At 48.3% G+C, this 23,510-nt stretch overlaps 2 protein-coding genes across 2 annotated transcripts; one reads left to right on the top strand and one right to left on the bottom strand.

Moving 5' to 3' along the window:
- The first annotated feature begins 20,281 nt into the window (after positions 1-20,281).
- MED31 (mediator complex subunit 31) lies at positions 20,282-22,432 on the top strand. The gene is made up of 4 exons (XM_043994442.1): positions 20,282-20,419; positions 20,572-20,649; positions 21,166-21,262; positions 21,890-22,432. Exons 1-4 carry the CDS (start codon positions 20,407-20,409, stop codon positions 22,113-22,115), a joined length of 414 nt encoding a protein of 137 aa, XP_043850377.1. The 5' UTR covers positions 20,282-20,406; the 3' UTR covers positions 22,116-22,432.
- Positions 22,399-23,505, bottom strand: TXNDC17 (thioredoxin domain containing 17). The gene is made up of 4 exons (XM_043994443.1): positions 23,361-23,505; positions 23,045-23,126; positions 22,862-22,937; positions 22,399-22,613 (listed from the first exon to the last, which is right to left on the bottom strand). Exons 1-4 carry the CDS (start codon positions 23,503-23,505, stop codon positions 22,545-22,547), a joined length of 372 nt encoding a protein of 123 aa, XP_043850378.1. The 3' UTR covers positions 22,399-22,544.
- Positions 23,506-23,510: the final 5 nt, after the last annotated feature.

The raw sequence follows: 23,510 nt of genomic DNA, 5'->3' as shown, positions 1-23,510 counted from the left end.
GGGTTAGCCATTCCCCAATTAGTGGGCAAAAATATAAACTCTTAAGCTTAATCTGCCTCATTAACATTCTTTCCACCTCTGTCTCAGGTCTAGACAATAATATAACAGTAAACCAAGTCTGGATGCGTTGTCCGATTTACGAGGTATAAATGCACCCCCTGAAAATTTAACAATCAGCTCTCAAGATATGCCTGGAGGTGGGGCACCCTTGAGTGGACTGGCAAGGCACAAAGAGTGTCCTCAAGGCCCTCTCAGACCAGCCCCTACTCCTGAGAGTCTGAATTCAAGACCCAGGATGCAGTCCCTTACCCCTCACTCACATTGGACAGATGGAAGGAACTCCCTCCCTCCCTTCTCCTTTGTCTGTCCTCCCATGTTGGTGGCCCCGGCCCCCCAGCAGTGAAGACTGATGACCTGGCCCGACCCCACTGAGGAGGCCCTGAGTCTGCCTGCCTGCAGTGGAGATGGTGCTTCCAGTGGTGGCCCCAAGTTTGCCTTGGAGTGGGGGAAGGCTGACCAAGGAGGAGGAGCTGGCTCCCCTGCCCTGTGGCAGCTGTCGGGGAGTGGCAGAGCAGAGGTGTACTTGTGGCTCACCACTTGGCATTTTTAGCTTCAGAACTGCCCGATTTATCATCGTGCTGTCCTGGCCAGCACTCCACAGAACCCCCAGGAGCCCTGCCCAAGAGGCTTCCAGCTGCCGGCTCTGCCCAGTGACAATTCCCATGGCATGTTATTGTACGTGTCCAGCATGGTCAGGCCTGGGGCTTCCTCCTGCTCGGCCTCCGGGCTGTTCCTTGAACCAGACCCTCGGTCTCTTGGCTCCAGGCATTCTCTCTGGCCCAGGCCTGGAACCCTCCTCCTCCTCTGCTCCCGAGCTTCTCCAGGTCCCCGCCACAACCCTCTGCAGGCAGCTTTGCCGCCGGCTTCACAGCCCTTGTTCATTGTACCACACCTAGGTTGCTTTTGGACATTTGCATTTTGTACCGCCTTCAGGGCAGGGACTGTCTTTTGCTTCTTTCTGTGTCCTTAATAAATGTTGATTGATTGATTGATGCCCCATGGGGAGCAGGAGGCAATCCCCAACATATGCCCCATTAGAAAGGGCTGGGATTGGCTGTCCCACACTTGGAGGTAGCTGATCGCGTGTGTGAGCAGGATCTGTGGGTATATTGGGCAGAGCACTGGGTTTGGAGTCACAAAGACCTGTGTTCAAATCCTGCCCCAGGCTAGCTGTGTGACAGGAAAGTCCCTCTCATTGTAGTTAGGGGATTGGACCCAGTGGCCTGCAATGTCACTTCCAGCCCTAACTCTAGTGTCCCTGTTGTGGTGAGAGAGGGCTTGGTCAGTGATGGAGGTCCAGGAGCCACAGACCTCCCTGTGCGGGCGGTGTGCCTGGGGTCAGAGTCATTGAAGAGCTCCTGAGAGCTCCTGGGAGCAGGGAACTGGGGGATGGGGGACTGGGAGCAAAAGCAGCAGAGTGTTCACTCCCCCCATCCTACTCCTACTCCAGATTCTGCAGACCACAGTGACTTGGACATTGAAACAAGTCAAGAGATAATGTTTTACCCTGCAGCTCCTCTGGCCCTCCGACCTGGGGTGCCAGCCAGGGTGCCTCAGGCCAGGCCCTCTCTCCCGGGCCCCAAATGAAGGAATTGGGCTGGTGACCTCTCAGGCTTTCCCAGCCTGGCTATTAGGATCTCAATGGTCAAGGACTCCTTTCCTCAGCCTTGTGGAGACTTCTCAATGTATATGTCATCTCTCCCATTGGAATGGAAGCTCCCAGAAGGCAGACCCTCCCTCTGACCTGAGCGTCAGCAGCATCTCACATTGTGTGCCTGGTACACAGTAGATGATTAATAAATGCTTGTTGATGGATTGACTTCAAGGAGTCAGCATGGCTCAGGGGGGCAGAATGCTCATGTCACGTGCACTCAGTCAAGGTTGGCTTCAGGAAAACCTGGCTTCAAATCCCACGTCCAACAAATACTGACAAGACATTTTGCCTCTGAGTTGGCCCAGACACTAACTCAAGGGGAACAAGTTAAGGAGCAGATGTTAATAGGAGTCCCCTAATCGTGAGATACCAAGCCTGTCCCCCCCCATCTTGGGCACAGTCATGAGGACCAGTGTGACGAGCTCCTGCTCTGACTGCCCCACCTGCTCTGAGAGTCTTAGCTAGCTCCTAGAGAGGAGGGGCTGTCTCTGTTTCCTTGAAACCTAGCAGTCTCTGGCACATTGTAGGAGCTTAATCCATACTTGCTGTTGATTGATAATTTCCCCATTTTATGGAGGGAGAAATCAGAAAGTAATTGAGCACAGGATCGAGAGGTACCAGAGACTGAGATTCATTTCACCAATGAGGCAGCTGAGGCCCAGAGAGGGAAAGTGGGCTGTCCTGTGTCAGTCACCCAGGCTGGAGAGAGCCCAGCTGGGATGAACAAAAGAAGTTTCTGAGAACTAAAAATCCTATGAAAACACATGTTGAAAACTATCCTTATATGTAACTGGAAAATAATAAAATACTTTTATTTATTAAAAAAAAAAAGGGGGCAGCTAGGTGGCGCAGTGGATAAAGCACCGGCCCTGGATTCAGGAGTACCTGAGTTCAAATCCGGCCTCATACACTTAATACTTACTAGCTGTGTGACCCTGGGCAAGTCACTTAACCCCAATTGCCTCACCAAAAAAAAAAAAGACGTTTCTGGGCCCAAAGAAACCCAGCAAACAAACCTTCCTGATCAAATAAGAAAGGCTGGGGTGAGTTGGGAGGTAGGGGACAGGGCAGAGTTCTCTGGAGTATCCCAGGGGCTTCCCTAGGCCCCTCCCATCTGAGCCAAGGGCAGGATCCCCCTGGATTTGGAGGTAGGGCAATGAGTCAGCCTGGCCCAAGTGTGGTGCTCTTGTCCCACACAGCAAGGCTCCTGGAGTTAGTGATACTGATCTCATCCCTCCTTAACCTTCCTCACTGCAGGGAGGAGTTCATCTGACCAGATGGGGAGGGTTGGCAAAAGCTACAAAGGCCAGTGGCTGATGTCCAGGGACTCCATGCCCCTAAGGAAGATCTGGGCAGTGAGCCAAGCTGAGCAGAACTCAGTGCACTAGGGGGGCACCTCCCAGCACTTCCAGCTTTCCTCCTTGGAGAGAACTGCAGCTGCCAGTCAGCCTCTTCTTCATTACTTTGCTGTTCACTTGTTTATTCCTCTGCTAGTCTCTCACAGTGAGGGTGCGTCGGCCCTGTGCCAGACAATCTTCATGTGAAGCCAGCGTCCTTTCTACAGCTGGGCAAGTGCTGGAAGGACATTCCCTTTACGAAAAGGCCGTTTTCTTTGTTTGGAGTCTGGGGTGAGAGGAGGTGTCACCATCCTTGTGGAGGACTCCAGAAGTCACACACACACCGATGGAGCTCACAGGGATACCTGGCCCCTGTGCTGATATCCTCTCTTCTGCCTTTTGCCTCCCTCCAAGAGGAGACAGGGAAGTGATGCCAGGCAAAAGATTAGAGTTTTTGAAGACAAGGAGAGACGATGGCAGCCAGACTATTGGCAGTTTGGGACCTGTGACAGGAAGGTGGTGCCCCCTGTAGGAGTCAGGTGGGTATTAGGCTTGGGGTGTTTGACCAGCAGTTCTGTTTTAGTGATGGACAGGGATAGACAGGAGCAGGTGTCAGAGCCTGGAGTTGGAAGCCCATGCCCTTCTGGGCCACGAAGAGGCAGACATGAATATCACTGAAGGCTGTTGGGAAGTTAGGAGTTGCAGTTACATCCAACTCCTTGTGACCCCATTTGGAGTTTTCTTAGCAAAGAGACTACAGTGGTTCACCATGTTGTTCTCCAGCTCATTTTACAGATGAAAAAAACTGAGGCAAACAGGGTAAAGTGACTTGTCCAGGGTCACACAGCTAGGAAATGTCTGAGGCCAGAGTTGAACTCAGATCTTCATGACTCCAGGCAGGGGCTCTATCCACTCTACCACCTAGCTGGTAGAATGTCTAGACAGGGGACAGCTAGGTGTTACAGTGGATAAAGCACCAGCCCTGGATTCAGGAGGATCTGAGTTCAAATCTGGTCTCAGACACTTGACACTAGCTGTGTGATCCTGGGCAAGTCACTTAACCCTCATTGCTCAGTCCAAAAAAAAAAAAAAAGAATGTTTAGACAATCTGTCACGTATGAATTAACTGGCTATATGTTGCTCCTTCAGTGCTGGGAGATGGAAGGCATCGCCCCTTGGCTCTGCCCAATTTCTGGGCTGGGGCATGGAGGCAGGTAGGGGTGGAGGAAGAGGAGGAGGAGGAGAAGGAGGAGGAAGCTGCCTCTAAGCCAAGGGGGCCATCACCAGTAGATGGATCAATTCTGCCCTGGGAGGGTTGAAAAGGGAAGGAGGGGGATGCCACCTTGCCATGAGGCATGTTTCTATTGCTTCATATTATACTGTGTTTCATCTAATCTAATTAAGTAGCTTAAGCCTGGAGTGAAGGGCAGTGATCGAAACCACACTCTATGGGTGTGACAAGAGCAGGACCCTACATTTGGAAGGGGCATGAGAGGTCTCTGAGTGTGGTGGCCTCCCCGAAGCCCCATCTTAGTTACATAGGAAACATTCCAATCTCCTCTTAGACCTAGTCACCTGGTACCCATCAGAGGAGGCTCTCACAGCAGCCAAGGTACAGAAGCTGCGCACCCAGTTTATCCTGTTCTCTAGAGTGAGGATCAAGGAGATCTTGGGTGTTTATTATGATCCAAAGGGTAAAAATAGATTCAGTGTTGGGGTGGGAATGAACAGGGGTGTGTGTGGAATCCTAGCTCTGAAATGTTTAAGGTACTGACCGAGCTCAGAGGGCAGCTCCATGGCTGTGGGCTCTCCTAGGATCTCCATCCTGGGTCTCTGAGGGTCCCCTGGCCATCTCCTTTTCCCTACCCATTTCACAAGCCCCAGCTGGACTTTGTAGATGACCAGGGCAAGGTGACTGTGGCCATTCCTGGCCCTAGCAAGCAGGAGAGCCTTCAGCTTTCTTCTTTGTATATATCAAGGTACAAGAGTAAATAAATGGCATGTCTGGGGAACTCACACCCTACCCTAACCTGGGGGAGGGGAGGGAAGCCAACAAGGAAAGCTAAATCTCCTGGTCAGACCTCAGGTCTCACCCCACCCAAGGATTTCTGGGATGAAAAGGGCACTGTCTGGGATGGAGGCACATCCCACCTTGAGTGCTGCTGGCTTTTGTAAGAGGAGTTTACTTCAGGTATATTTGTGGTCGTTAATTTTGTCCCCAAGTGTTCCCTCCCAGCATCTTTGACAATCATGGCTCCTGTGGGGTGACCACAAGGATCATCTCCCACAGTGATGGCTGGGACAGAGACCGTTCTGGGGAGGATTCCATGATGTGGTTGCTGGAAAGGAGGAGGGGAAGTGGGTCAAAGGCCAACATCTCCCCCTGGCCCATTTCTGCCTTGCTTCCAAATAATCTGTGGGTACCTGAGGCATGATGGGACTGAAGGAATCTCGTCCCTCAGCCACACTCCTTTGTGGTTTTGTTAAGTGGAATCTTTGGGAATAGCTCAAGAGACTTGGGGTATGATAAGAATTGAAAAGAATTTGGGGTTATTTCTCAAAGCAGAATTTGGGGGAGAGAGGGGACCCGGAAAGGCCTCTTACAGAAGGTGGATTTTAGGTGAGTTTTGAAGAGAGCCAGCAGGGAAGGAGGGAGAACATGCCAACCCTCCCTGAGGACAGCCAGAGAAAATGTATTGGCTCGGAGTGGGTCTTGTGGCAATAATAGCCTGGAGGCCAGTGTCACTGGGGTGCAGAGTCCGGTACCAGAACACCAGGAGGGGACATTTAGGGAGGGCTTTGAAGGCCAAAAGGATTTTCTATTTGATCCTGGAGGTTATTGGCCTGTCCTTGGACTTCCTCCTCCTTTCAAAATCCAGAACCCGTTGTTCACGGAGGCTGACAGCTCAAGCCCTCCTCTCTGGTTCCTGGGCTCCCACACCCCTTCAGGAGAAAGAGTTTAGAATTACGGAGACTTGATGAGCCCTGACCCCCTCTGCTGGCTATCACTGGTATTTTCCCATTCTCTGTTTCTCAAATGGTTGACCTTGTTAAATCAAACTGGGTCACTGGTCACTTCTAGCTAACAGTGGGACAACCATATGAAATGGGAGCTCAATCCATTAAGCCATTGGTCAAAATGTCCAACAGCACAAAGCCCAGTACAAATGCCGGGGATCCTCCATGCGCAGCCTCTTTCCAAGTTGGCGTCAAATCATTTGTTTGTTTTTGTGAGGCAATGGGGGTTAAGTGACTTGCCCAGGGTCACACAGCTAGTAAGTGTCAAGTGTCTGAGGCTGGATTTGAACTTAGTCCTCCTGAATCCAGGGCTGGTGCTCTATCCACTGCGCCCCCTAGCTGCCCCAGCATCAAATCATTTATGCAGACGCTCAATTAGAGCCAAATCTGCCTAATTGTACCACAGACCTATCCACTTCTCTCCATTCCATATGAATAGCATGAAACATATTATTAAATACTTAGCTAAATGTGGACAAACTCTTATCTATATAATATTTCCAATTTAGTAACTTTATTTTAAAAAGGAAATAATGTCTCATCTTCCCTGACTTCTCTCCGCAATCACTACCTCCTTACCTAGATGGTCATTGCCTCACTGGCCTATAATCTGTAGACTCCTTTCATATTCCCTTTGGGAAAATCAGAGCAACCAGTTCTGAAACCATCTGACTGTGTTCTCATCTAATCCGTATTTCTTTATCTTCTCCATGAGAACAGTATCAGACACTTGATTAAAAGCTTTACTAAAACCTAAGTAAATGATGAACACAGAATTCCTCTCATGTGCCAATTTAGTAATCCTGTCAAGAAACAAAATTAGGTTAGTGTGGTAGAACACATACTCTGGTCTTTCCTTCCCAACCTCCCAGTTGTACTGGCAAACTGGGTCTCTACTATTCCCCTCTGGGTTCTGGGGTAACCTTGAGTGGCTGTGGCTTCTAAACAATATTGCTTATGAGCCCGTGTGGCACAGAATAAGTTAATTAATTTAGTAGTATTGTCATTTTCAGAGTATTAGTTTGGCCTACCATGAGTAATTAATATTTGGCCTATTATTTAGGTCTGTCTTTATATATGTAAAGAGCTTTTGTAATCAGGTTCATGTAGTTCCCATGCCTATCTTGGCAGGTAGACTCCCAAATATTTTATACTGCCTGTAGTTATTTTAAATAGAATTTCTCTTTCTCTCTTCCTGTTGGATTTTGTTGGGAATATGTAGAAACACCGACAATGTCTGTGGATTTGTTTTATGTCTTGCAACTTTGCTGAGGTTGTTAATTGTTTCACTAACTTTTTTAGTTGGCTCTCCAGGATTCTTTAAGTAAAGCATTAATTATATTATCTGCAAAAGTAATAATTGTGTTTCCTCTTTGCCTATGCATATTCCTTTGATTTCTTTTTTTTTTGTCTTATTGTTAGAACTGGCACTACATTGAATGGAATCCTATTGGAAAAGTTTCTAGCTTATCTCCATTATAGCTAATGCTTGCTCTCGGTTTTAGATAAATACTACTTATCATTTGAAGGAAAGCTCTAATTATTCCATGCTTTCTAGTTGTTATAGTTTCATTTTGTTGTTGTTGTTGTTTTTTTGTGTTGTTTTTTTTTTCGGGGCATTGGGGGTAAAGTGACTTACTCAGGGTCACACAGCTAGTAAGTGTCAAGTGTTTGAGGCCGGATTTGAACTCAAGTCCTCCTGAATCCAGGGCTGGTGCTTTATCCACTGCGCCACCTAGCTGCCCCCTGGTTGTTATTGTTTTAGCAGTAATGAGTGTTGCATTTTTATCGAAAAGTTTTTTCTTTATTGATTGATGTTGTTTTTGTTTTTAAGGTCAATTATAGTTATACTTTTCCAAATATTCAACCAGCCCTGCATTCCTATATAAATATAATTTGGCCTTGGCATAGAATCTTTGTGATGTTTTCTTGTCATTTTGCTAATATTTTATTGAAATTTTTTACTTCAATATTCATAAAGGATGTTGATCTATAGTTTTCTTTCTCTATTTTGATTCTACTTGATTTAGGTATCAATATCATATTTGTCTCATAGAGGGATTTTGGTAGAATGTCTTCTCTTCAAACAGTTTATGGAGTATTGGAATTAATTATTCTTTAAATGTTTGGTAGAATTACTTTGCAATAGATCTAGTCCCTTTTTTCCTTAGGGAACTAATTTATGACCTGTCCAATTTCTTTTCATAAGATAGGGCTATTTAAGTATTCTATTTCTTGTTCTGTTTATCTGGGCAATTTATATTTTTTGTAAGTATTCATCCACTTCATTTCAATTGCCAGTTTTGTTGATATATTGTTGGGCAAAATAGCTCCAAATTATTGCTTTTATTTCATCTTCATTGATTGTGAATTCATCTTTTTAATTTTTAGTAATTTAGTTTTATTCTTTCTTTCTTTTTTTTTTTTTGGTAAGGCAATTGGGGTTAAGTGACTTGCCCAGGGTCGCACAGTTAGTAAGTGTCAAGGGTCTGAGGCCGGATTTGAACTCAGGTCCTCCTGAATCCAGGGCCGGTGCTCTATCCACTGTGCCACCTAGCTGCCCCCTAATTTGATTATTTTTTAAAAGAAAGAATAGAGGCAACTAGGTGGTGCAGTGGAAAAAGCACCGGCCCTGGATTCAGGAAGACCTGAGTTCAAATCCGGCCTCAGACACTTGACACTTACTAACTGTGTGACCCTGGGCAAGTCACTTAACCCTCATTGTCCTGCCCCCCCCCCCCCAAAAAAAATTACTACAAAAACCAATGGTTTGTCTAATTAATTGTTATTGTTCTAAAAACCTCTCTTACTTTTATCGATTAATTCAATAGGGTTTTTTCCCCTTTCAATATTGTCAGTTCATTTTGTTGTTAAATTAGGGATTTTGTTATTTTTTGGTTTTGTAATTTTTTTTAGTTGCATGCCCAATTATTGATTTGCTCTGTAAAGAATTAATTGTTATTTGAGGTTTTTATGCCTCGGCATGCACTGGTCTGGGGCTCCACAAACCGCATGGTGCTCCACCGACTGGTTGTAGCCGTTGCCATGGCACTGGCACCTCACATCATCACCACTAACTGACACCTACATAGGCCTGGCAAAATTATAATGATTGGAAGCCTAGTGAGGGCAGTCATGTGACTGTCAGAGCGGCCATCCAATTGGCTGGGGGCTGTGTGGGGTTTTCTGGGATTGGGGAGGAGAATTCGCCATTCTAGCTGGAAGCTGGAAGGCGACAGGAGCTCTGCTGTGTATTCTCAACTGATTCCTGGGTGGTGGTATTTTTTCAGGTTGTATAATTTCCCTTTCCCCCTTTTATTTCCTTTCCCTTGATCCTACTGATCCTGTTTGTGTTTTTGGTTTTTTTTAAGTTCATTCTTGTTAAAATAAATCCTGTTCTGTTTTGAGGGAGGCTGCCAGTCTCCTTCCTTGCCCCAATATTGTGGCGAGCTGCTTAGCTAACACTCCCCAATTAAAAATTAGTCCCCACAGCTCTTTCTCTCTTTTAGTAATATAAACATTTAGAGATGTAAAATTTCCCCTAGGTACTGACTTAGCTGTATCCCACAAATTTTGATATGTTATTTTATTGTTGTCATTATTTTTAGTGAAGCTATTATTTATATAATTTGTTCTTTAATCCACCCATTCTTTATGATTATGTTACTTTCCAATTAATTGTTAACTTTTTCTTCAAATTTTCTTTATTTAATATAATTTTTTTGGTCTTGTGTTTGATAAAGGGTACATTTAATATTTCTACTTTTCAGCATTTGATTGTGAGGTTTCTGCGCCCTAATTCATGGTAAATTTTTGTAAGCTGTGCTATACACATTTGTAAAATAGGCATATTCCTTTCAATTTCCATTTAATATTCTCCAGAGATCTATCACATCTAACTATTCTAAAATTCCATTCAGGTATTTAAAATTTTTTGCTTGCTTATTTTTGGTTACTTACCTGTTTCTGAGAGAGGTGAATTGAGGTCCCCTATTATTGTAGTTTTACTATCACTTCCTCCCTGTTATTCATTTAACTTTTCCTTTATGGATTTATACATTATGAAACTTTGTGCTTATATGTTTAGTATTGATGTTAATTCATTGTCTATGGTACCTTTTAGCAAACTGTAGTTTCTATGTTTATCTCTTTTAATCAACGTCATTTTCTTTCTACCCTGACCCTGACCCTGACCCCCATAGGATTATACTTAGTTTTGCTGGGCAAGTTATTCTTGGTTTTATGCCTAGCTCTTTTATCTTCCAGAGTGCCCCATCCTAGTTGTGGCTGCTAAATCTTGTGTTATTGTGACTGTGGTTCCTTGGGACTTGAATTCTTTCTTTCTGACTGCTTGCAATATTTTTACTTTGACTTTGGAGCTCCATATTTTTTGGCTATTTTATTCCGGGGAATTTGGGGGTTGCTTTCAGGAGGTGATCCAGTGATCAGTGGATTCTTTTGATTTCTACTTTATTCTCTGGTTCAAAGATTTTTTAAAAATATGATGTCTAGGCTCTTTTATTTTTAATTTTTTGGCAGAAGAGGCATGATTTTCAGGTAGTCTAATAATTTTTAAACTCTCTTTCCTCATTCTGTTTTCCAGGTCAGTTTTTTTGCTATAATATATATTGCATTTTCTTACACTTTTTTCTAGTCTTTTAACTTTGTTTGGACATTTCTTGATGTCTTCTGGAGTCTCTTTGGTCAAGTCTAATTTTCAGGGAGTTGTTTTTTGGGGCATAGTGTTGTGCCTCTTGTTCTAAGCTCTTCATTCTCTTTTCATGTTTTTCCTCCAAAGCTTTCCTTTGGTTTTAAAATTATTTTTGACTCTTTCTTTTTTTTTGGGGGGGGGGGAAGAGCTTTCTTTAGCTCTTCCTGAAATTCTTGTTGGGCTTGTGTCCAAGCTGCATTTTTCTTTGAGGTTTGGCTCTTAGATGTTTTTTTTTTCTTGTAATAAACATTTTTATTTAGAGTTTTGAGTTCCAATTTTTATCCCTCCTTCCCTTACTTCCCTATCCACTCCCTGAGGCAGTAAGCAATCAGATATGGGATATATATGTGTGATTATGTTAAACATTCCTATATTAGTCATTTTGTACAAGAAAACTTGAATAAAAGAAAAAAAAGAAAGTGAAAAATAGCCTGCTTCAGTCTGGGTTCCATCAATATCAGTTCTTTTTTTTGGAGGTGGATAGGATGTTTCATCAATAGTTCTTTGGGATTGTCTTGGATCATTGTATTGCTGAGAATAGTTAAGTGATGCATAGTTCTTTATCAAACAATATTGTTGTCACTGTGCACAATGTTCTCTTGGTTCTGCTCACTTCACTATACATCAGTTCATACAAGTCTTTCCAGGCCTTTCTGAAATCATCCTGCTTCTTATTTCTTATAGCACAATAATATTCCATCACCAACATATACCACAGCTTGTTTAACCATTCCCTAATTGATGGGCATTCCTTTGATTTCCAATTCTTAGCCACCACACAAAAAGCTGTTCTAAATATTTTTGTAGAAATAGGTCTTTTTTGGGGCAGCTAGGTGGTACAGTGGATAAAGTACCAGCCCAAGATTCAGGAGGACCTGAGTTCAAATCCAGCCTCAGACACTTGGCACTTACTAGCTGTGTGACCCTGGGCAAGTCACTCAACCCTCGTTGCCCCACCAAGAAACCCCCAAAACCCAAATAGGTCTTTTTCTCTTTTGGGGGATGTCTTAGATGTTTTCAAGTCATTTTCTTCCTCTTTTTAAAATTTTTTTTGTCTTGAGCTTTCTGATACCACAGTAGCTCTTTATGATTGAGTTATTTTATTTTTTGTTTGTTTGTTTACTTGCTCATTTTTCCAGCCTACTTCTTGACTTGGACTTTATGTTAGGGCTGGGCTCTGCTCACCTCTGGAAATGTCTGTCCTGAGCTGTCCTTTTGTGTCTTGCTTCTTTCACAGCTCAGTCTGGGGGTGTGGAAGCTTTCAGTGCTCCTTAAAAGATATTGTGAGAATAAAATTGGATATTAGATCATAAATCTCCCCTACTTAACTTTTCCCTAATTTATCTCCCAGACTAGTAAATGGAAGAAGCTTCTGGTTTTCTAGATAGAGCCTTTATTGTATGGTAGTTACAAGGTGATGTTGATTAGAAGGATAGGAAAATAGAAATACAATACAAATCGTCTTAAGTCTAGGCTTAGTCTATATTCCTTATAAAAACTCACCAAACCGAAAAGGCCACCTTTGGAGAGAGAGAGACCGTCTGTGCCGCGCCGTCAGGAGTCCCGCCAAGCAGGCAAAAAGGCCTACTCCCGTTCTCTCCACCCCAGAAGTCAAAAACCCGGCAGGCAGTCTGACATGCGCAGCAGGCGGACTGTTCATCTCCTCCCCAAAAGGGTGGTCCTTGAAAAACTGGCGTCTTTCAGTTATCCTAACCGACTGTTAAAAACTTTCATATTTTACCACAATGTGATATGGGGAGAGGTCTGCTCACTGCCTCCCTGGTCTGAGATCTGCCAGTTCATGATCTAGGTTTGTGTCTGTTGTCTTGTCCTTAGTTGGTGGACTTATCCACTCTTAGCTTGCTGGGATGTTCTGTAGGTCCAGAGACTGAATGTCCCTTGGATCTAGAACCCTTGCCCTGGTTCTCTCACTGCAGGCTTAGGTGCTGAGCTAAAAGCCAAACTGAGTCATTGCTGCTCTGATCCTGGGCTCAGAGCCCCACAATGCTGTTTGCTCCCAGACTCATTTGTTCCTTGCCTACTTGTAGATAGGGCTCATGTTCTCCACTGCTTCTATCTGCTCTGGATCTGTGACCTGGACATGAATGACAGATAAAAGAGCTGCCATTCAGCCCAATTCCTGCATCCAGAACTTATTCAGAATCCTTGGGATCTCTTGCTGTTCTGCTGCCCTGTCTCAGCCTTCTTTCAGTCTCTGGCTACTGGAATGCCCCCTTCTACTATGCATGCTCCTGGACAGATCCCTGTCTACAGGGTCGACAGACCTCTTTGTCTGTCTCCCTAACCTACCCTGGCCTTGAAAAATGATTCGCTGTGACTTTCTTGATCTTTGTTGAGGAGCTGTGCTGGGCAAGCTAGACTAAAATGCTTCCTCTCACTCTGGATCACTTGGACTCTGCCTCTGCCCCGGGCTCGCTGATGAATGAACCCAGGGGTGGAAAGGGTAGGGCTACCCTAGCGACTTCAGTATGAGCTGACTTTTCCCAGGGGCATCAGCCAGTCTTTCCAGGAATTGGTGGGTAAGTCATATCCCCTCCCTGAGAAGGTCCCAAGTCAGGGTACTAAAAGTGCTAGTGGCTTTGTTGGATCAGTCACACCACTTCATCTACTGGGGGTCCAACCCCCTCCCAGAAGCCTAGCGGGTGGGGCTGGGTCTAAATGGCTTCCCCAAGCTCTCAGGGAGGGATTGAGCTGCTCTACATGGTATGTCCCAGCATCCAGAAACCTCAGAAGCCCCCTTCGACATATCTGTCCAGAGCTCTTGGGATGAAGGGATGGTGTTCTTCAAATGAATCTGTGCCAGAAAGCTTCAGGATTCCAGGATTAGGTGAGGAGGGATTGCACTGGGGCCCCAGCCCACCCCCCCTTCCCCACCTGGTCTCAGCGGCTGCTGATGTCCAGGCTGAGAATAGAGCCTTTCTCTGAGTCTGTCTGGGCAGGGTCCTACTCGCCTGGGCTTGAAGCATTTTGAGCAGGGCTTGGGGGCAGGGGGGGGGGGGGGACACTGTGTGTGAGAGGCTAACACGCGGCAGAGCTGGCAGCATGTTTAGCCCCTTGGCTCACATTGGATCAAGCCGACATTCCAGGCCCCTCCCGTGCAACCACAAGTGCAGACTTAGAGCCAGAAAGCTCAGGGTCTCGCTCTCAGAAAAGCCACAGGAACTGCCTCCTCACCTGTGACTGTGGCTGCTCTGTGGGCTGTGTCAGCAGCTCTGCCCTCTCACGTTGAGACTCTTGGGAAGCTTTGGGAACAAGCTGGGTTTGGAAAGGCAGCTTACCTGCTCAGCACTCCCTTCCAAAATAGAATCCCAGTGAAGAGCTCAGCCTTTAATTACCTCTGTCCTAACCATCAGTCCAACCAGTGATGACTGTGATCAGCCTGGTCTCGAGTTATAATTATAGAGCTAGAAGGAAAAACTGCCGACTTTGTCCTGGCTCGTTATAAATATCACATAACCCATCTTCTCTTCTCTGCTCTTCTCTATGATTTACTGTACTGGAAGCAGACTGTCACAGAGCCCGCCCCCCTCTGGCCTGAGGCTCTGGAACAATAGAGACTTGAAGTCCCAGCACAGTCACTCAGGGCCATCAGCCTGGACTCTACTCTCCATCCAAGAACAAAGAACAGAAACAACGTCCATCCCCGAAGCACCAAGCAGTGAAACAGCCCCAGGAGAGAGCAGGCCACCCAACAAGAGAGAAATGTTATACTTGAGCTCAGGATCAAAGGCAAAGGAGAGAAACCACTTTTGGGGTGACCCTTCCTGGCACCCTCATCAGCAGAGGAAGAGCACTGTGGTAGGCCAGGGCCACAGGCAGCCCCTTGCCACTAAAGCAAGGCCTACTCTTTTGTTATTTTGATTTTTAAAAGTTGTAATAAACATTTTTTATTTCGAGTTTTGAGTTCCAAATTAGATCTCTCCTGCCTTTCCTCCCCTCCCCTTGAGGTGGTAAGCAGATATAGGTTATACATGTGCAATTGTGTAAAATATTTCCATATTAGTCACTTTGTGTAAGAACACTTGAATAAAAGGAAAAAATGAAAGAATGAAAGTGAAAAGTAGCCTGCTTCAGTCTGTCCATCAATATCAGCTCTTTCTTTGGAGGTGGACAGTCTGTTTCCTCACCAGTCCTTTGGGATTGCCTTGGACCACTGCATTACTGAGAATAGTGAAGTCATTCCCAGTTCTTCATCCAACAATATGACTGTCACTGTGCACAACATTCCCCTGGTTCTGCTCACTTCACTCTACATCAGTTCGTACAAGTCTTTCCAGGCCTTTCTGAAATCGCCCTGCTTGTCATTTCTTAGGGCACAAGAATATTCCATTACACTCATATACCACAGCTTGTTTAGCCCTTGCCCAACTGATGGGCATCACAGGCCCGACTCTTTGGAGGATTCCCGGGGGCTTCATCAAGGTGGCCAGCAGAATATGGAAAGAGAGGCCCTGGGTCTGAAGTCTCACTGCTATTTTTCATCCGTGACCCATGGCAAGTAATTTCCTCTATGTGGACCACAGCTTCCCCATGTGTAAAAAGGGGAATTGGACTGCAGGGCCCCTAAGGTTCCTCCCAAATCTACATGTGTGATCTAAGCTGCAGCCAGAGGACACTGGAGCCACTGACCGGTTGGCACCTGCCCCCTTGGCCGGCCACGACCTTCTCGGATTGCCCAGTGAAACCTCTGCTTGGGCACCTGCTGCCCCCTACTGTCCATTTTTAGCCATGAGCCCTGATGAAGGGCACACTTCCAGCTTCTGGCATCTGACGAGATGATTGTCCCAGTGGGAGGGCTCAGCCTGGTTCTGCTTGGCCCTGGGCGGTTTTCAAGCCCAGGTGATGGAGCTAGCAAAGGCCAGAGCCTGAACTTGAACTGGAATCTTGGGTGTCTTGTTTATTCTTCTACTTCAATGCCCTCTCCTAGCCCCGTGTCTCAGCTCCACTTGCCACCATTCCAAGCTAGCCCAAAGGTGACCCACCTACCAAGAGACGTCTGAGGTAATGCCTCCCTTACACAGCCTTTGGAATGAGCACAACATGTTTCTTCTCCTCTTCTAGAGTAGACACTCCATGAGAGCAGTCTTTCTTTTTGTATAATCCCCAGGCCCTTGCCTGTGTACTCTAAGTACGCAGCAGGCACTCCAGAATGATTTGATGAGTTCACGGATAGGCAAGGGAGTAAGAGAATGGAGGAATGAAGGATGGAAGGAATATTGCGAATGAGGGACACAGGGACCATTTGGGTTGGATGGCCCAGTGCAGGAGGGAGAGTAACAAATGCCCAGTGAGTGAGACAGCTTTGGGCCAGCTGGGAAGAGCTTTAAAGGATAAATAGGTAGTGGTATGCATTTAAATGTTTAACAACCAGCTCTTTAGAAAAAAAAATGACACTTTATAGTTTAACTTGTATAATTAAAATTTTCTCCAACACTTTCTTAAGTCTAGGCAATCAGCAAAACAATACATTCAATTTTGATTTGTGGGGTTTATTGTCTCCCAAGGTATAAGTGATCACACTGAACATTTAACAATTGGCTCCCTCAACCAACCAAACAGTTCTAGCTGGCTTCAGCAAAGCCCTGTAAACATGGATTGTATATTTGATCCTACAAGCCACATAGACTGGTTGGGATTGGTTGAATAGGAAAGGCACATGGCTAGGTCTATGTTTAAGAAAATTTGGCAGCACATTATAGGACTGACTGGAATAAGAACTCACCCACATCTCGGGTTTTCCTGATCATCTGGGAGAACTATGCTCTCCAGCCTCCCATGGTGTATTGTTGTCTCCTAATGCAGTTTATTCACGATCAGGGCTCTGTTTAGAATATGTAAAAGCCTGGGGAGGGGGGAGGCGGAGAAGGCACTGCACAGGCCTGGAGTGCCCTGGGCTTTGTACTCCCCCACCCCCAGTTATGAGTGTGGGACAATTTTCCTGGGCCCTCATTTCTAGGCAGAGTAGTGGCTGCCTCCTCTGGTCACAGGAAGTCCCACAATCATCGTTTTTAACCATGGGCCTCCAAGATGAGAGAGGCTGGCTAACCCTCCTTCTGTGGGCCAGTACAGCCATGGGGAGGCCTGTTCAAAGCCTGGTTTCGGCAGAGGGTCCTTGCCCTCTCTGAAGGTGGGATACTAAGAGGACGTTAAACAATGAAAAGCTCTAAACTGGGGTTCTCCAACCAGTGAACCAGCTACAAGATGGGGGAGGAGTCACAGTGTCCGGCTGCCAAAGACCAGGGACCTCAGTGGTTAGTGAGTCCTTCCCTTCCCATGAATGTTGTCTTCATCTTTAAAAAAGTGGCCTTTTGTTATTTGTAACCCCAGCCCAGAGCCCACTGGGGGAGGGCCCTGAGGGAAAAACTCCAGGTCTTATTTGGTCCTCATTCAGGCTCTCAAGGGAAAGGTCCTTGAAAAGTTAAGTGACTGACTTGTCTCTCATCATAAGGGGGCATATGCATAAGGCCAGTCTCCAGAAAAACTTGAGTTTCCCTGGCCCTGGAGGATTAGAAGCTGGAGTTAGGGGGCAACTAGGTGGTGCAATGGATAAAGCTCTGGCCCTGGATTCAGGAGGACCTGAATTCAAATCTAACCTCAGACACTTGACACTTATTAGCTGTGTAACTCTGGACAAGTCACTTAACCCTCATTGCCCCACCAAAAAAGAAAGGAAGGAAGGAAGGAAGGAAGGGAGGGAGGGAGGGAGGGAGGGAGGAAAGAAGGAAGGAAGGAAAGAAGGAAGGAAGGAAGAAAGAAGCTAGAGTTAGAGGCAGACTACCTTATCCCTAGTTTATTATTTTTATTTTTTTAGTGAGGCAATTGGGGTTAAATGACTTGCCCAGGGTCACACAGCTAGTAAGTATTAAGTGTCTGAGGCCGGATTTGAACTCAGGTACTCCTGACTCCAGGGCTGGTGCTCTATCCACTGTGCCACTTAGCTGCCCCTTATCCCTAGTTTATCACAGCTGAAGATGCATAGACAGACAGGTCTTAGTATTGCCTGTTAGCACAGGGAGACAAAGTGGGTCAGCAAGACCAACAGTTCTGTTGAGACTGAATCCACCAGGAAGGACACTCAATCATATCCCTTGAGGCCTCAGCATAAGCTCTAGTGGCCTCACTTCTCACACCTTACTTCTCACCCTCTACTTGTTGAAGTGACCCCACACCATCCCATCTCCTCCACCAGATTGCCTCCTGTCATCCTCACTTTGTCTCTCCCTCTCTGCTGCCCAGAGATTCCTGAGCATCCCCCATCCTGATAAAACCCTCTCTCGAATCTTTCCATCCCCTCTAACTATTGTCCTATATCTTGTCTGTCCTTTGTGGGCAGAAGCCCCCTTGAAAAAGTCTCTCTAGTAGGTATCTCCACTGCCTTTCCTCTCCCTCTCCTTTTAATTCCTTAGAATGTGCCTTCTGACATGAGTGTTTGAAACTGCTCTCTCCAAAGTCAGTTGCCAAATGCAATGGGATTTTCGCAATCTTCATTCTCCCAGACCTGTTGGCCCTTTCACACTGTGGGTCACTCTCTCCTCCTGGATATTTTCTTCTCTCGAGGCTCTCCTGCTTCTCCTCCTTCCTTTCTGACCTCTACTTCTGTGTCTCCTTTGCTGGGTCTTCCTCTAGATCATGCCCTTCACCTATGTTGGGGCCGAGACTAGGCAGCTGCCTATTCTTTCCCTCCCCTCTTTCTATCTTTGACCATCATCTAGAGAAATTACTTTGTGAGGGGTTGTTATTGTTGTTGAGTCATTTTAGTTGTGCCATTTCCTTCTCTAGCTCATTTTACAGATGAGGAAACAGAGGCAAACAGGGTGAAATGACTTGCCTGGGGTCACATAGCTAGTAAGTGTGTGAGACCACAGGTCTTTCTGATTCCAGGCCCAGGGCTCTATTCACTTTGCTTCCACCTAGCCTCCTGTGAGAAATGGGTAGTTGTCTCCTCTCAATGTGGATATAACAGTCAGTCATACTCCCCTGACCTGTTTGTAGGACAAAGGTCTCAGATCCCCTCCTTCCCCCTCAGGTTAGCAAGGTCACATGGTTCAAGGAGCGCTGGTCTCAGTTAGGTCCTCTCCAAAGTTCTGTCCATATGAGGAAGTATAAGGTCCACTCCTGAGTTATGCCCATATAAGGAAGAGGGGTGGGAATACTGCTTTCCGATTAGCTAGTTTTTGCGTGTAGATTGTAACCCCGACCAGTGATGAAAAAGGGGAAGGTCCATTCGCGTTAGGGACTAGGGTATAAAACAGGGCCTGCGAGCCCCCTTTTCGGGGCACCCACTAGCTGCACACTAGGGTGCCTCCTTCTCATTAGAAGAAAATAAAGCCTTTGTCACCTCACCGCTGAGTTCCTGAGAATTATTGAGAAGAGGATGAATTTTTCCCTCACACCGCCCATCGTGAGTGAGCTGCCCTATTTCACAACGGAGTGGAGATAGACATGTGGAGGGCAGAGCCACAAGCAAGCTACTTCAACAAGTTCATATGTGAGGTCATGAGGGCAGTGCTAGAATATAGAAGGGGATGTTATAGATGTTGCAAAGGTGAAAATAACAGGCCTTGGCAACTAATCAGATGGGGAGGAGTCGGAGGCAACCTCTAGGTTGAAAGTCTGGGTGACTCGGGGGATGGTAGTGCTCTCCTCAGTAATAGGAAATTGAAGGAAGAGGAGAAGGCTTGGAATAAGAAATCTTCAAGACACCCTGTGGGAGATGAACAATAGACAGTTGTAGGTGTTAAAAAAAATCATCCACGCAAGAGACCCAGAGATCCCAGGTGGGAGAGTGAGCAGGAGTCCCTGGGCATCAGAGTAGGGGATTATTCGTAGGTTTTTCTCCAGGAGTTACTGACAGCAAAGTGACAATGTAGCCCTTACTCTGCCTCGCAGGGATCAGTTTTGAGGCCCGCCCCTCCAGAGATCTTTGTAGTTACTTTGTATCCATAGCACCGACCGTGTTAATTTCAGGGTTGCTCCCCTCCCCCCCCCCCAGCAATTGCAGTCGTTACTTTGTATCTATCCAGTCGCAATCTCTCTAGACCTAATTTCAGGATAGGTCTCCTCCTCCCCCATCCTATTGCTGTAGTTACTTTGTATCTATTCTACTTGCGGAAGTCTCCAGACCTAGACAAAGTCAGTTTCAGTGTCTCCCGCGTGTACAGCCCCTGTAGTTTTAGCTACTTTGTAGCTAGTCTTCGGGATTAGTCAGTTTCAGCTCTGTAGCCGGTTTTATGTCTCCCGGTGCCCAGCTGTGGGCACTTAAGAAGACACCCACCTACCGTGAGGCCCGGGGCTCAGGCGGGACGGAGCAGGGCAGTGCAGGGCGCAGCGACCCCGAGGTAGGGCAGTCCCCACTCGGCGCAAATCTCCTGCACCCCACCAGGGGCCGCTGCACTCCCCTTTCTGAAGCACTGCCCGAGGCCCCTTCCTTGCCCGTCTCCGATTCTCGGCCCCGCCCACTCTCTATCCCATAAGGCGCTGCGGCGCGCAGGCGCGTGGGGCGGGATTTAGCGGCAGGGTCTTAGGGCCCGTGGTATCGCTGGCGCCGCAGCGGGAGCGGAGCGGGGCGGGGCGGGGGCTCGCTCGTGGCCGTCGCCACCGTCGTCATGGAGACCGCGGGTGAGTGCACGCTCCGGGCCCTTTCGGGGCTGGGTGGGAGTGAGCTCTCCGGTGTGGCCTGTTCCGCGGCGGGAAGACCGAGAGGCTCGGCTGGGGCGGGAACGGGGTCTGGCGCGGCTCCGCGCAGAGCAGAGCTCTCTTCTCTCCCGCAGATGACGCCGGGAACCGGCTGCGCTTCCAGCTGGAGCTGGAGTTCGTGCAGTGCCTAGCCAACCCCAACTACCTGAACTGTGAGTCCCCGAGGCCGCGCAGCTGGGCGGGTGCTGAGCTCGCCGGCCTGGGCAGTGTGTGCAAGGGGCGGCTGGGCCGGCAAAGGCAGGGACTCCGCGCCCTTGGGCTGGCAGGGAGGGGAAACTGAGCACCTGGGGTCTTCGGAAGCCCCGAAGGCTTCCCGAACGAGCTAGGTCAAAGGTCACACGTAGCGCTCAGATGTCGCCGACTGCAAGAAATGCCAACACGCCTCATGTTTTTCTTCACCTCGACCTGTGCCTGGCACCTAGTAGGCTCTTCCTCTGACTCTAACTTTGGAACCCTGCTTCTGACGCTCCAAAGTGCACCTGGCCCGTCCCTTCTATTACCTGGTTCGGCTCACCATCCCTTTCTGTCAGCGTCCCTCCCCCGCTCGTCAGGAGAGGGGCCGGGCCTGCCGAGCTGGACCAAACCTCAGCCACTAAAGGATTAACCCCCGGCCGCGTCCTGTGGGTGGGCAGGTGGGCCTCAAAGTGACCTCTTCCCTTGCCTTTTAGTTCTTGCCCAAAGAGGATACTTCAAGGACAAGGCCTTTGTCAATTATCTGAAATACTTGCTTTACTGGAAAGAGCCAGACTATGCCAGGTACCTGAAGTAAGTTTCACTGAAGGCGGGTGGCTGGGCAGGCATCTTTTGTTCTGAATTCACAGGCTGACGTTTTTTGTCTTAGGACCCCCCCCCCAACCCCCAGTCTTTCCCAGGTGCTTTTTGAGGGCCTTGTGCTCATCTCTTTGTAGGTTGGCAGAATGCCAGCTGTCCTTCATCCCTAACTCAGCTAGGTATTGAGACCCTGGGCAAGTCACTTTACCTATGTCCTGTTTCTTCAGCCATATTGAGGGGATAATAACCCCTCTCTCCCAGGGCTGTAAGTGAAGGGCAAAGGAGATAATTGTAAGTGCTTGGCACCTTGCCTACCACACAATAGGCACTTCATCTGTCCTTCCTTTCCCATACTCAGAATTCTCTTCCTTCTTGAACCCTGGGTTTCTAGTCCCTCCAGGAGGGCTTCCCACCTGATCCCCGCCCCCAACAAAAGTGCCCCCACCCACATTTGGATGGCTTGAATGACATGGCACTGAAGAGCCCCCCCCCCAAGACAATGAACTGGCCCTGCCACTCCCTCCCTCTCTGCCACAGGCTGGCTCACCACCTGTAGCCTGATGTCCAAATTTAGGCCGGGCCTCTGGTGGACCCTGAATGAGGGCTCTTGTCCCTCTCCAGGTACCCCCAGTGTCTGCACATGTTGGAGCTGCTTCAGTATGAGCATTTCCGGAAGGAGCTGGTGAATGCCCAGTGTGCCAAGTTCATTGATGAGCAGCAGATCCTACATTGGCAGCACTACTCCAGAAAAAGGATGCGGCTGCAGCAGGCCCTGGCAGAGCAGCAGCAGCAGCCACCGCAGCCCAACAGCAGCGGCAGCAGTAGCGCCTCCTCGGCAGGGAAGTGAGGGAGGGTGGGAGGGAAGGAGCCCCCGGGCTGAGGCTAGCTGACTCTCCAAACCACTGGGAGGGTTCTTATTCTCATTTCCAAACGGGAGCAAAGTAAAGTTCTTTGTCAGAAGGCTCCAACAGGTGAGCCCAAGTGTCTGATGCCGTGGGCCTGTTGGTTGGCCTAGGCCCCGGGGGTCTCCTGGATCCGGGACAGCCCTGGGGCTAAGGGGCCCAGGAAAGGTTGAGAGGGGATCTTGGGGCTCTGTAAACCACCCACAGGAATAAAGAAGGCAGCCCTGCTACCATTTATAAAGGGTGCTCTATTTGCAAAACATTCATTGGAGGCTTTGGAAACATTATTTCGGCTAATGCTGCTATCACACGATCGATGGCGAGGGTCCTTTATAATCGAGTCGGGTCTGGCGGCGCGGCTTACTCCCACTTCTTTAGTCATCCGCAAACAGCATCTCCACCAGACTGACTTTCATACACTCGGACTCCACCAGCTTCTGGGGCTGGAAGAGAAGCCAAGCTCAGCCAAGCCTCCCCTCGGGCTCCCGGCTGGAACCGGATTTTTACGCCCTGAGCCAGTGAATCATTGACTCGTGGGCTCCCGGAGGTCACTCTTAAAGGAATGCCTCGCTTGGGCCCCGCCCTCCGCCCGCACCCAAGCCCGGAGGCAGAGAAAGTGCTGGTGAGAGAGAGGCAGAGAGAGAGAGGCCGAGAGGCCGGCGGCCCTCCCGGCATGGGCGCGGACACTCACCGTCCCGTACTTGAGCAGGGTCGGCACTGCAGTCAAATTTAGCTGCTTCTTGAAGTCATTGTTGGGATCTTTCCAGCTATTGGGCAGAGAGCGCAGTCCGTGGGCGCTCGGGCCCCGAGCACCCCCGGCCCCTCCATCCCCCTCACTCCTCCCCCCACACCCTGCCCCCCAAGGAGCACTTACTAGGGCCGGTCCCCGACCTGGCAGTAGATGAACACAGCGTCCTCGGGGATGTGTTCGAGGGCCTTCAGAACCACAGGCTCGGCTGCGCGGGGACGGAGGGAGGGGAGGTCACTGGCTCGCCGGAGGGAGCGGCCAGGGCCCGGGCGCTCTGGCTCGCTTGCCTTCTCCGAGCTTCGGTTCCCGCCAGCTTCAGTTTTTCCCACTCGGCTTCGGTTCCCCCCAGCTTCAGTTTCCCCCACTCGGCCTCGGTTCCCCCCAGCTTCAGTTTCTCCCACTCGGCCTCAGTTCCCCCCAGCCTCAGTTTCCCCCGGCTCACCCTCCACGCAGTCCGGGCACCAGCTGCGGCCCTCGGCGTCCTTGTCGCCCGTGAAGTAGGCGAAGATGGTCTTGCCCTGGTGCTGCTCCACCGCCTTGCAGAAGTCGCCGTAGCCTGACACGCGCACCTCCTCGTAGTGGGCCATGCCGG

Source organism: Dromiciops gliroides, chromosome 3 (genome assembly GCF_019393635.1).
Source record: "Dromiciops gliroides isolate mDroGli1 chromosome 3, mDroGli1.pri, whole genome shotgun sequence".
Taxonomy (NCBI): domain Eukaryota; kingdom Metazoa; phylum Chordata; class Mammalia; order Microbiotheria; family Microbiotheriidae; genus Dromiciops; species Dromiciops gliroides.
The sequence above is the reverse complement of the archived record's forward strand: the minus strand, read 5'-3'. Positions and strand labels throughout refer to the sequence as shown.